Genomic DNA, 14190 nt, shown 5'->3' with positions numbered 1-14190 from the left:
TCTGTATCATGAAAATATAATTAGCTAGTGACAAAAAAACTATTCTCATGTTCTGCTTATCTGAAGTTCTCACCAGTGTAATTCCTTAGGTATCTGTATACATACACATGCATATATAAAATAAGGATATACACTTACACATATGTATTTTTGTCTTATACATTTTGTATCTATACAGAAAGAAATATAGACATTACAGAGTATTGCTCAGCATCGAAATCTAACTTTGTTTAGGGTGACACTCAGCACAGAACACAAAGCTGTTTGGATAGCTAAGCCTAATTCTCAGGTGGGGGTTCAGCACAAAAAGCACCTCCTACCAGCATTGACTTCAATGGCAGCACGCAGATCTTTTCTTTCTTTCCGGAGCTGGGCCAGCCTGTTCCGAAGGGCTTCTTTTTTCTTCAGCAGCTCCTCCTCTTTGCTTTGTAACTTCTTTGCATCTGCTTCCACACGATTCTTGCCATATTTGTACTGCTCTGCATCTGCATGTATCAGATTGTAGTTAATTAGGGTTTAAATTAACAGCACAACCCTGAACTGGTCCCTGAGATAAACATGACGTGAAGCGTGTCACGGCTCCCCACAGCAGGGGTGCTGCAACTGATGATCTGCAAGGCTCCCTTCCAACCCAAACCATTCTATAATTCTATGGTTTGAGGAAAAGTTTTGGCCTTCACCTTCCACTGGCTCTTTCTCAAGGTCCATGATTTCTGCCAAGTTCTGCAGCACAGCTATAACAATGATACAGGATAGAGTATGTTCTTTATATTTACATGAAGAAAATGAGAAATACCAGTTACTTTATAGCACACTAGTTTTGAAAAATGGCCTTGCCTTTCTCTGTAGTTCAGAAGATGGAAAGGAGGCTCCTCTCAAGCTATGAACCCTTCATTTCTAATTGGAAGGGTCAGAGGAAAAACCACCTGCTTGGCCTTTTGCCTGACTTTCATTCCTACTTCAAGTGCACATCTTTTCTCACCTTAAATAAGAGAATACAAAGATGTTCACACTTCTTTGATGCTTGGCAGCTTTACTTTTCTTTTTAAATTTCCTATACAAATGCTTTCATTTCATGGCTCACATGTATTTGTGGTCTAATTCATATCACAGCCCCCTCTATAGCTCTGCTCCAGTTGCAGACTAAAAGAAGATAGGTCAGCTAAGAGATCACTTTGTCACATATCTGAAGGCATATCTGAACTCCATGACATGAAAACATTCGTGACAAAGAATTGTTAAGCCAGTTTTAGTCAGTTAGAAGCTATTTACTTTTGTCCAAAAGTCTAACACCAGTTTTTCTTGTTGCCATTAAATCCATGGCTTCTTAAATAAGACTTTATTAGTAAGTCCACTTATAAGCAACACAATGTTTTTACATCTGCACCAGCATCTCATCCTCCTTTTCCAACAGGAAGAGAGAATTCCTCTCTGCTCCAAATGAGGAATCATTATCCTTTTTTCCCTGCTGTCCTCATGACATTGCAGCAGCCATGGGGCCACATTTCATATTTATCATTCTCCCATACGACAGGCACCCTTTTCTCGTGCGGTGTGGCTGGAGTTAAGTCACCAAGGTATCTCCTGTTCAGTCCTGGCATCCCCTCCTCAGCCTCTAGCTCACAAAAACCACCCTGGTTCTGACCTTGCCTGCTAGGACAAGAGCCCTTGGGGGCTCCCTCCTGGCCCCACTCCCAGCAGGCAGCAGTGAGGACAGACAGACACTTACTGGATGCAGTGCGCTTCACACAGGAAACCGTTTCAGATTTCTTCGGCTGGCTGTTTAAGGTCCTTGCTTTTCCAGTGATCCCATTAGCAGTCACAGGAGGCTTCTTGCCTTTAAACTGTTTGAAAACAAAAGTACAAATGGGCTCCAGCTATTCCCGTGCCACTGGCATTACTTTCACCCTTTCATCAAGGGCAGAGCTTGACAGAAAGCTGCTTGCTAGATCAGAGAGCATTAACAGAGCACATTGATTGAGCTGGAGACGGCGCTTCCTCCAGAGATGCCTCTGGGAGCCGCCTGCTCAGCGGGAGCCCTGCCAGCAATCACAGGATAACAAGGGGATCAACTCCCTGTTCCTGGTGGCATCATGGTTTCCAAGGCATTTAGAACCCTGGCATTTACAGTATTAAGAAAGCCACTGCAAGGCAGAAAAAAATGTACCTTTGAAAAATGTTTTACAGTAAAGACTCTTGAAACACTAGTTTTCTTTGAAACAATATGATTATTGCATGTTTTTAAGTGCTAGGAGTTAACATATTGTTTTCCTCTTATACTACTTCTAGCTACTACTTAGAAGCTTTTCGTACTTAAAAAAACCCTCTCATAATGGCCATACAGGCTCACCAGATTACCAGGAACAGAACATCTCACGTTCAAGGGGTTTCCATTTAGAGGACTCACAGCAATGACCTGAACTCTGGAAAGATAACCCTGTCCTGACTACTCATAGTGCCTCCATGGGGATGCTCCAGCCAAGCACAGGGCATATGTGTGCCATGCTCTGTTCTCCTGCTTCCAAAGGTTTGTGAGGACTAAACTGGGAGTGCATGGAGAAGCTTGCTGCTGCAGTAATTTATTGCTCATGTCCATCTCCAATTATGCAACTGCACTGAATTCCAATATTCCAATATGAAGTTTTTGTAAGGATTAAGTGAGTTAACACACAGTATAATAGGTACCTTATACGAGGGAAACATTTATCTAAACTGTTCCATGTCGGATTAGATTGAAAACCACACATCACTGTGAGATATTCACACTGTGACACATTGGTTTAAGCCAATGACCACCTTTCAGAGACCAGCTAAGGGCTCTGAGAAGGTTCCTGGCATGGCTGTGAGCAAGGCTTGCTCTGCTCCCCTGCTGGGCTGTGCCCATCTGCTACAATGCTGAGCTCACAGGACTTCATCTGCTCTCTAAGTTCATGTTTGAGGTACAAAAGCCTGCAGCCACCCTCAGAAAGCAGCAGAGAAATAGCCTCATTATTTTTTATGGGGAAGAAAATAACAGGCAGTAATAAAAAATAAAAAGATGGTATATAGTAATATATAAAACATAATTTACTAAATATATAACATCAAGTTATGATATATATGCATATTCATAAAATATATAACCAAAGTATACATGATATATAGACTAGTATAATTCTAAAAAGCCAAATCTGCTGTCACAGTCAGGTCACATGTCACCTGTCTTTTTTGTTTATTTTTTTCTAAGACATCTCTGCCTGAGAAGCCAAAAGGTAGCTAGACATGCATTCACGTTTAGTGTGGCAGGTCACATTGATTTTTTTTCTTATTATTCACTATCTGTAAATCATCAAGAACATGTTGGCAAAGCCTTTTCCAGGTACCACTGCTTCCACATTGGAACTTATACCTTTGCAAACCTGCTTCATTTGCAGTGGGCTCATAACTAAACTTTAAGAGTTTATCTAAACTCCCTTCAGATAACAACCAGATAAACAGAACAAACAAGAAGCTTTGTTAAGTATTAAATGGTACAGTACCTGCGAGCCAGATCCCCTCCCCACAGCAGAGGTGTTAGTGACAGACTGAGCAGGAGACAGATTGGATGAGACAGGGTGTTTGTAATGGTTAGAGGAGAGTTTGTCAGTAGATAACCTATTGGCTTTCCTGTCAGCTGGCGGATAGCGCGCAAAGATTTTTGGAGACGGCAAGTTATCGTACAGGCCTGCGTTATCATAAAGCATTTCTTCTCCAATGTTCCTGCTACGAGGAGAAGGAAAGCCATCTTCTGGTTCCCACTGCAACACACACACCTCGGCAGTTAGTGAACAATGCACCATGCAGAACCTCCTAAGTGAAATTAAAACATTAGTGATGCTTTGGACTGCAGCAAGCCCTCAGTGCTTGGTGAGCACACACTTACCACTGACACTACTGAGAAAAGTGGGGGGAGGACACTCTGTGGAAAGCAAGCAGTGCACCCCATGGCTCACAGCCTCAGCCCTGAGTACAAGCAAACCTAGCACCCTGACTGCACCTTCAGCTGCTAGCTCGAGCACCAAGGGGGCAGAGGCAGACTGTGTTAGCAGGGGATGCTTGCAATTTGCACAGATGAATCCATGGGGTTACATCTGGTACAGCAGCTGTTAAAAGTAAGACGGCCTAGCAGTTATCAGAAGCCAAGTTTTTTCCAGCTTGTTTTTTTAATTTCTTCAGGCTACATGTCTTTCCCATGAATATCAGCTGCTGGTACGCTAGCACACTTTATTTGATGGAGATTTATTATTCTGAGCTACAAGAACTAAACTTTTTTTTTTTTAACTTTTAGAAAAATGGAAAGCTCGACAATAGTACTCCAGTGGTTCATCTGATTAACCTTAAAAGAAACCAACCTGACTGCTAAATATCCCTCCTTAACCCATCCTGGCCATGGCAGTACACTGCTCAAACAAAGGCATGAGCACACCCAAGAACTATGCCAAGACTGCTCTCCACACAAGTGATCATGCACTGCTCCCAAGAGGGGGTTTCTAACATCTTTCAGGCATTACTGACATATTGGAGGGCTGAATGTCCAGTCCATTTCACACTTTAAACTATTAATTTCTCTTGAGTTCACCCTTAGTGGGACCTTTACACAACAGCCCAATTAAGAGCTGACATAGGCTGTAGCTCCCCTGCAAACCTTCCTGAGGACCCCCTATTGCTATTGGTGAGCATCCACTGGATTTTAAATCCTCTTACACATCTGCCTACGATCAGCTCTGCAATTTATGAAGATGGAAGTGACCACTGTGGTTCTCCTTTGGGACGAGCAGCACCTGCAATCCTCAGGAATGCAGCCACAGGGACTGAGAAGTGTTTGGTACTGGTGTTTTTTAACAGACATCAAAAAGTGCCTGGTGTAATTGAGTCTTTAATTTTGCCCTTTCCAGTGTGATCTAAAAAAATACCTCCTCAAGTGAGTATTATATTCAAGGACTTGGCAACAAACCATCAACAGGCAACTGCTTTCTAAATGCACATTGGCTCACATGCAGGTTAATGTAAACAATATGTCCCATGCCCTCATATTCTATAGGTGTGAGAGGAGTTTGCAACCCCCAATCAAAAAAACATGAGTTCATCTGGAAACTGCCCAGGGAGGATCTTTAGATAATATAATTTTCAGATGTCCAGGCACTGAACACATGCAAGGCATTTGTGGTGTGCAGGCTGAGCTCTCACCGATCCGTTGATGCAGGGAACATCGTCGTAGTGCAGCGCCATCCCACTGGGGCAGGCGTAGCCGTTGGCAGCGCTCCCCCGGTACGGACTCGCAGACACGACCCGCCTGTTCATGAAACTGAACAATGCAAGAATAATCAAAAACAGCACTCAAACCTAAGCCTAAGTGATGATACAGTGGTAAATTCCCCCTGCCTGATCATGTGGCCTGGAAGCACGGAGCTTCTCACTTTCTGCAGGGCAGGTTTTCTTTCTTTGCTACTCACACATTGCTGCTACAGCCAGTGAAACAACATATGTTCCTGCTCTCCATTCCTGCAGCGGGGCTATGGCTGTGTGAAGGCCAGAAGGGCAACAGCTGTAATTGCTCAGTGGCATGTTTACATAGGAACCTGCTGGTCTCTGTTACACACCAGCCTGACAGGGTCCCAGAAATGTTCCCTTGTTGTCTGCACTGGGGAGAAGCAGGTGTTTCTGTGTGCATGCCCAAGGGGCTGCAAACTTAGGAAATGAGAGAACTAAGAATAAAATACAGCAAAAATTTTAAAACACCCAAATAATTTCAATGAAATCCAAGTTAATACATCTGTAAAAATTTCCTGAATAATTACTTTCTCAAAACCTGGCAATTCTTCTCTATATCAGGACTTTTGGCTGGCTATGGCACTATGCTTCCCAACTCTCTATGGGTAATTGCACATGCAAATACTCTATATGCTTATTCTCGCTCTGTTACACATGGTGGGCCTGAGTCCTCTGGAAACTTCAAAAGGGATATACATATATATAATATATTTTAATTTTTCCCCCCTTATCCTGTTCCAATCAACACTGCTGCTTAATAATGATTCCAAGGGTGAGTCTTCCTTTGTAGCAACCGCTGGAATTGAACAAGGTATAGAGTGAGATCCTAAATAATTCCATTTCTACAGTTTCAGGTGTACATAAATGGGAAAACAATGTTTTCCATCCCAAACAATGGAACTATTCAGAGTCTGTGCTGACATTCATAAAATATGATAAAGCACTGCTAAAGCAGAGAGGGTCTTCTGTAGTGCTGGCAGGAGCTCAGGAATGCTGTGGTTTCAACAGTTGCTTTCTTTTGGCTTTGCAATAACATGGAGTCCATTTTGTTTCTCATTCAGAGGGAGAACTGGGGCTCACCTGAGCCACGGGAAACCTGGGCTCACAGGAGGGAGGAACCTGCCCAGCTCACTGTGAACCCTTCAGGGCAGTGTGGGGATGGAAAAAACATCAGACAGAAGCTTTTCTTACTTCAAGCAAACTAACAGCAAAAAGCCCAGGAAAAGCCCAAGATAAAAATGTTTTTAACCTTATCATAACTCATACCTTGTTAGACATTATCAGAGGGCTGCATTTGTTTACTGTTCTTAAAGAAGAGCATTACACAAATGCTTCTGGTGGGTGTGAAGAACTGAGTTTGGAGCTGTTGCTCTATTTCTTTCAAGTTAAGAGGCTTCAATTACAGAAATATACAATAACAGCAATAACAGACAATCATGTCTGAAAACTGGGATATTCATTAGTGGCATCTGATGCACCTGTAGTCACTATTTCTGCCACCAAAGGAAGGCAGAATTTATCTCAGTAGTTGCAAACAATTAATAATCATTATTTCAATAACCCTCATTAATCATGTTTTCAGGTGCATCCATGCAAGTTAATTGTATTCAGAAACTGCTAGAAGGAAAATGGAGAAACTTGCCTGGAAGCAAGTTTCCTTAGCTTTTCCTCCATACCTAATGATTTAGGTGAAGGAAATTGATGAGGAGCTGATAGTTTTGCAAAGCATTGGTCTAAATAAGTGAATAACCAATAATCTAAGTGACTGAGTGATAAACTAAGCTTTAATGATAACTGCATTTAATTTGGAATACTGATATTCATTCTATAAAGGGCAAATGTAGCAGTTCATTAACATTTAAGTACCACTGTAATTTCTCCTCATTTTCTAGCAGTAGTTTAAAATCAGCAGACAGCTACTCTATTGCTTATCAGCAAGCCCTCACAGGCTCTTAAAGACACCCAATGAATTTTAATTAATTCTTAACAGGAAATTCTGCTATTTTGCAAGTTGTTTGACATTGCTTTCTAACATGTGGTCTAGTTGCATATGTTTTTTCACTTGGCTCCAATTAGTACCACATTTGTGCAGAAAAGGAAAGCCATGCAGAATTCAGGGGGAAAAGGTTACCATTCTATTTCTCTTAAACGTGGTTATTGCTAGATGCTGACTGAAGCAAAAATACGTGTCAGCACAGGATAAACTTTTTGAGCCCTATTGACTTCTAAACAAATATTACCATAAGTCTGAATGCTAAGTGCATTTTAATTCTATCAAAATTATTTGGTTTTCACAAAACTGGCCTTGTGTTAACACTGAGTCACTTTGATTTCCATCAGAAGTCATTCAAACTGGACTCTGATTGAAGCTGGGCATTTTCCCTTGTTAACTTCTCTCGGATGCTTGCAAATGGCAATAGGATCTTCCTTTGGAAAACTCCAAAACTTTGTTCCTTTTTTTTTCCCCCCTTCATTTTCTATCTGTTCAAAGTCATGATGGGCAGATGGGGTGTGATTCTCTAATGTATGAAGTCACACAAATTCCAAATTAGCCTAGGGAGTGTCATCTTGCAGAGGGATGAGGGATGATGCCTTTGCCATCTGTCTTCTCAGGCCACCCACTTCCTGACCACGGGGAACAACTGTAGCAGGGCATCCCCCTTTCCCACTGTTTCTCCACTCCTGTTTCTACAAACCTCATGTAGCCAAGGAAAAATGATGGTTTTTCCCACCAAGGACTACTTTAGTGCTTCAAATTATTTGAACATGTAAGTCACTGCATCTGCTAAGTATGCATTTCTCCTTTTAGCACAGGATCAGTAATGGGGAATTCACTCTATTGATTTGCAATTTAAACAGTTTCCATGCTGCACCCTCTAGGCACTTTCTCAATTTCCACCTCCCATATTAAACCCCAGAAATTAATTGAACAGGGGTGAGCTTGATGAAGTTTTTAATTAATCAGAAAGAACTTGAGAAGGAAACACGGATTATGTGACTGTCCAAGATTTAAATTTGCTATACACTGTGAGTGTATATGTATATATATGCAGCATATAATATCCAATAGGCTGCCTATTTCCCTATATGTACAGCAAATACAGCTAATAAATACGAATTATGTAGCTGCATATTTCAGAATATTTGTTCTCTTCCAGGAAGAGCACTAAGACTTCAGGTAAAATAGAAGATTAAAATATAGCATTTGATAAGGGGACTTACTGAAAAAAATCAGTAAAGATTTGAGTAAAGTTGCATAGTGCCTTGCACCTCTTACAGAACTTAGCAGGATTCCAGCACAATAATCATAAACACATCTACATGCTGCAATGCTGACCCACTTGAGGAGTTCAGCGTGTGGCAAAGGGGGAGGTGGATTTTGCTAAGCAGGGCTGGCAGTGGGGCTGACACAGGGCTGTGACTCCCCAAGCCCCGGGAGCAGCCCTGGGGATGCTCACCAGAAGGTCTGCTTGGCAGCCTGGATGACGCTTGCCGTCATCTCCACGTCGATGTAGTCGTAGTGCAGAGCTCCAGGGTCTGTTGAAGACCCCGTTTCTGCCAGCAAAATTCCAATCCATCTGCCCATGTCTTCTGAGGAGGAGGCCTGTGAGGAGAGGGCATGAACACAGGTCAGGTCTTTGCTCTTCCACTGGGCTGAGCGCGATTGCAAAATGCGCATTCTTCTGGGTTGACAAATTGCTACCACATGGTACGAGAGGCTCTGGTTTCATTCTGCTGAGCTCTTAAAAACCCCAGGATTTCATATTAAATCTGCTTTGCTAGAAGGAGGGCACTTTAAGTAAGCTATGTGCTCATCAGCTATGATGTAATACAAAGTGGGCAATCCACGAAAAAGACGAAAAAATAATCATTTAAGGCCAGCGGATTTAGATTCAAGTAATGCTTATTTTAGACTTCAGAATATTGAAAGCTTTAACATAATTATTTTCTTATGTTAGGCTGGAGGATTTTTGGATAGCATGACTCCTGAGAAGAAAGTGTTACTGTTAAGCAGAAACAAGAAGGAAAAGGGAGCAAAATAGTGAAGAGACTTTAATGTTACTTTTTTTAAAATTTTGCTACATTTGTCTAAATTATGGCATTCATCTTCCTGATAACACAAGTAACAGAATTAATACTATTAAAATAATTGAAGTTTTTTTTCATATTTTGCTTCAAGCCACCAATTCAGAAGTTAAACACTAGCAAAACAAATATTGGACAGAAATAGTGGGGAAAGGCAACAATTTGTCATTAACAAATATACTAGTTTCTAAATTTCTTATTTTTACATATTTCATTGCTTTTCACACTTCCTTGAGCTGTTTTCTATTTTCAAATTCTCTGAACTGCTGTCATACAATAGGCCTGGTTGCAAGGACAGCAGACTTGATGTGCAGTCAGAAACCCAAAGTAGCCAAAGTGCCTGTCCTGCCACTGAAAGCAGAAGGCTGCCTCCTGCTCATTACACTTGGCTTTAAGTGTCTTCTTATTTTAGGTTTTACAAGATGATGAATAAATTCCCCATAGAAAGCCTGACCCACCTAACACAGGCAAAGGTGTGTGCACGTGAGGAGAGTCAAGAGACACACCAGGCTGCTGGCACACTGCATTTTCTGAAATGCATAACTGTATTCATACAGACATAGACTGAGCAAAACGAGTTCCCACAAATAGCAGAAAAATGAAAGTGGGGAGTTTTAGAGCTCTCATCAACAGTGATCCATGATTTAATTACTGCTAAGTTATTTACCCAAAGTAATTATATCCCTGATACAAAGGTGTGCCTAGAGAAGGAGCAGGGATATTCTAGCACAAGGTCAAGGGGAGGTCAGTGCAGAGAAAGGTATTTTACTGAGAAGATTTCTGAACTACATTTAATCTCAGCTCTTTCTTTGTCCACAACATTTATTACTTCTTTCCTCCTTCCAACTTCTATTGTTCAGCTCTGCAATAATATTATTCCAAAAATTTATCTTTTTTTGGAATGGACAGACAGAGGTTGCATGAAAGTGCTGCTCTAATTCCCTTTGTGGGAGTTGTGTCAGTCACAGCCCTTGTACCTCGAGCACGGCCACCTCCTGCCCGTTGCGGAGCAGGCGGAAGGTCAGGGGATGCTTCGAATCCAGCCCCAGGATGACCTCACAGCCACGGAGGGGGATGGAAACAATGTGTGTCTTCAGGTCTGTCCTGTCCTTGTGGAAAATGAGTTTATTGTCCTTCACTCTGCACCAGCGCTCGCGCCAGCGGTTATTAGAGAGCACGTTGAGATATCCTGCAGTAAAATGAAATGTGAGATATTTTACTCCTCACTTTTTCTGAAAAGGAAGAAAAAAAGAAACTCACTCCTCAATGTAATGCTAGCCTTTAAATAACTTGTTCCTCTTCTAATAGAAAGTCCAGATGTACTTTAGGAAGACAAGTAAATGATCCTGCCCCACTCCTTTTAATGAAAACTTTCACTGTGCCAATAACCAAGAAAAAGCATATAAATATGTGATCCAGCTGATGTGCAAATGGCTGTTCCGTGTCAGTCCCTGCAGCAGCTGCACGTGTAGGAGCACACAGGTCCCCAGGCCTTGGGTAAGAATGGGAGAGGGACACTGATGAAAAGTATAACATACACAGCCAATGTGCTCACTTTGCCTCTCTGTGGGTAATGACTTTGGTAACTGTGCCTGACCAACCTTTTCTGGGAAAACCACAGCTCATATTATGTAAGTATGGATTGAGCTACCTTGTGTAACATCCAAAAGCATGTTTAAATGACCTAGGAAGTGTTGATGCTCTATGTTCTAATTACATTTAGAAAGAAGAATGCACATCTGGTTTGCAGCACTTGCAAACCAGAACTTAAAAGATTGTTACCTTTGCAAATAGAAATAAAATTCCTATTGATTTAAAATTCAGGAAGTAATTATGATACAGTATCCTTACATATTAAAATGTCATTAAAATTTTTCTTTTAAAACCACCCACTTTTCTTTTTTTGCTGTATATCAATATAGTGTCTAGGCATATAATATCATTAAACAGGCAGAGTTTTGTGGATTTCCTTCTCTGTGCCATAGCAACAATCATTCCAGACTCAAATATTACAGTTAAAGCAATGCCCTTTTTTCCTGCCTTAGTACAGTTTGGAAATAGAAAAACAAAAAAATCCATTTACTTTTGCTTCCACATTACATTACAAATGGTACATGAATTCAGCATGTTGCTGCTTCCAAACAGGCTATGAGGAGGGAAATAAATGATATCTTGCAAAAGCCAGAAGTGAGGTTAAAAAGCTGTCTTCTATCTCAGACATGATTTTCATTTAATCCTGTTGGAGAGCCCTCTCTTTGGTTTTCATTAAAACTATGACTTATTATTCATTTTTCTAGCTCTTCCTTCCAACATTATGGTTCCAATGTCAAAGTGTGATCCAACAGGATATAGCAGATCAGGATTGTGCACATCTTGGAAGGTGCTATAAAAAATGAGGATGTGCTCAATCCTCTGGTTTTGGCTCCTTGTGATAATCACACTCCTCAGCTCTCCTCCCTCCTCCTGTAACAAAACCCTGTATCACTGTGCATTGCATTACAATCCCTAGAAATGAAAAAAACCTTCCCATGCAAGCCAGATACAGATTGTTTTGGAGAGAGAGTCCCTTTCTTCAGACAGTTTTTCCCCTCTGCTCCCAGTGCACCTCTCAGAAAAGCTCTTGCAAAACTTCCTGCAAAACTTCAGAGTTGAACTACACAGGATCCCACTTTTCCCCCCCCACATTTCTGCCTAAACCTTCACAAGCTGACATGACCAAAATGCCTCGAGTGTGTTTCCCTTTGGGGCATTAGCACTTCAGCTTAGTGCAAGTACTCCAGGAGCAGTGGTGCTGTAGGCAAGAGCTCTGCCATGACTGCAAGGGCAGGTGGGTTTTAGTTTTTCTACACTAGCTGGGTGACACCTGCAGCCCTGCTGGGATTTTCCCTTTCTTCATGGGAGGTAAAGCCTTCTAAAGTGTAAAATCCTTCAACTATGGACAGCCTCCCAGAGGGCACTGAACTGAGCCAAACTGCTGGTGGTGAGAAACTCCTTCTAGCCAAGACTCCCTGCAATGACCAAAGCCTAGACTTTTATATATTTTCCTTTAAAATCTGTAAGTGGTGTTGAGTAGAGCCAAATGCAGGCAAACAGTAATGGCTGAATCAGTATTTATGTCCATATCCAAACTAATGATAGAAATATGAGGAATTAGATTGTACAGCAGTGGTTAACTTCTCACATAATGCAAAATAGTCACAGGAGCATGAGAGCCCGGAAGTCTGAGCCCTTATGGAGGCCAGATGCTTTGGACAATGCATCTGGCTGGACACAGCTCTCCCCAGCTGCTCTTTTGGTCAATGAATCACATGGGTACTTAGCTGATGTATAGACACAGATCCATGCACCTACTCAATCAAAGTTTGCTGATGTGAATGATGCCCAAAGTGTGGCTGAAAGGCACCTGTGATTGATGAAGTTCTCTCTGCTGGTCCATGGACCTGCTGCCATCACCTTGGGCAAGCACCTAACACACTTCATGCTCCAATGAGTTCTGCCAGCTGCTCCCTAATCACAGACTTCTGGGTTTCCCTAAGTTTTTCTAGTCAATTAAAGGGTAAAATCCAAACTCAGAATCTGGTGCAACTGCTTCAAAGCTTTCCAAGGAAATTTGTCTTTTGAAGGGATTGGGGGAAGGTTTAATCTTACTGATGCATGTGTTACCTAATACTGGAGCACCAAGAGATAAACTGGAGAATGTAAGTACACTGCATTGTTTTAAAATAGCAGAGCTGTGAGGACATCAGCTAAGTGCATTGCACAATGTCTTAAATTGTGAGCAAATCTTAACACCTACAAAACAAAACACAAGTATTTTCTGCATGCCTTTTTATACACTTCCTGGTGCACTACAGCTGTCATATGGAATGGGGAAAATTAAGAGTTAAAATAGCTTCCTAGAAATTTGTTACTTCATTTTGTCCACTATTTACCACTTTAGGAACCCATAATTAAACTCAAATCATTTTGGTTGAGACCAGTTGACTGCTGTCTGCTATTCCATAAAACCTTAACCACAATCTACTATAAAAGACCTGATCACTTTCCAAGAACCTTCTACTTTGTAGCCTCAATTTATTTCATAGTTCAGCCTATATTCATTTTATAACCATCTGTTTGAGAACAGCACTTGTTTCTTTATGCTTCTTGCTCACATTTCTCTTTCTCCTCACTTCTGCAAAGAGTAGTGATATCTGAGCCTGTGTTACCATTTCATTTAAAAAGTCAAATTATTTTAGTCTCTTTGCAAATGACAAACTCTTGATTACTTCTCTTGCAGTCTGGGTGCATCCTCCCAATGTTGGGGGAAGAATTACTGCAGTAAAAGCAATTTTTGAGACATTCCTAGGCTAGAATGCTATAAAATTTTAATAGCAACGTGCATTTAAGACTGAAGGAGAAAAACCACTTACCACATGTTGGAACATCTTCTTCAGCTGATGAGGTCTGTTCATCTGTTGATGGCTTTTTCTTTCCTAAACCAATGATCTTTGTTATTTTTTTCCCTGTCACTTTAGTCACAGTGCCCTTGGCTTCTGTTTTCGAACTTTTTTTCCTCTTCACTATTAAGAAAGCAGAAGTGTGTATTTAGTAGTGTGTGTACACCAACCAATAGAGAGAACCTGAATAAAAACAGAAGTTCAGACAAAAATATCCTGTGCAAGACATAAGGAAGAACAAAGACAAACAATTGCACAAAAGTTGCACATTTCAATGAGACAAATTTATTCCCTTATAACCTCTGTGTTATAAAAATCATGGCATTCTGAAGGATAATACAAACAAAAATCAATCTTCCATCTTTATTTAATCTAA

The 14190-nt window shown here is 41.1% G+C and overlaps 1 protein-coding gene across 1 annotated transcript in view; it reads right to left on the bottom strand.

The window, feature by feature from the left end:
* AFAP1 (actin filament associated protein 1) overlaps positions 1-14190 on the bottom strand; it is a 110170-nt gene that overhangs the window by 9059 nt on the left and 86921 nt on the right. The window contains exons 9-14 of the mRNA XM_084204245.1: positions 13788-13937; positions 10353-10564; positions 8748-8893; positions 5206-5323; positions 1730-1844; positions 321-485 (exon numbers count right to left, since the gene is read on the bottom strand). Coding sequence (XP_084060371.1) covers positions 321-485; positions 1730-1844; positions 5206-5323; positions 8748-8893; positions 10353-10564; positions 13788-13937 — 906 coding nt within the window. The remainder of the gene's footprint in view (positions 1-320; positions 486-1729; positions 1845-5205; positions 5324-8747; positions 8894-10352; positions 10565-13787; positions 13938-14190) is intronic.

Source organism: Fringilla coelebs, assembly GCF_963513975.1.
Source record: "Fringilla coelebs genome assembly, chromosome: 4".
Classification (NCBI taxonomy): domain Eukaryota; kingdom Metazoa; phylum Chordata; class Aves; order Passeriformes; family Fringillidae; genus Fringilla; species Fringilla coelebs.
Note: the sequence above shows the minus strand (reverse complement) of the source record. Positions and strands in the feature narration are given on the sequence as shown.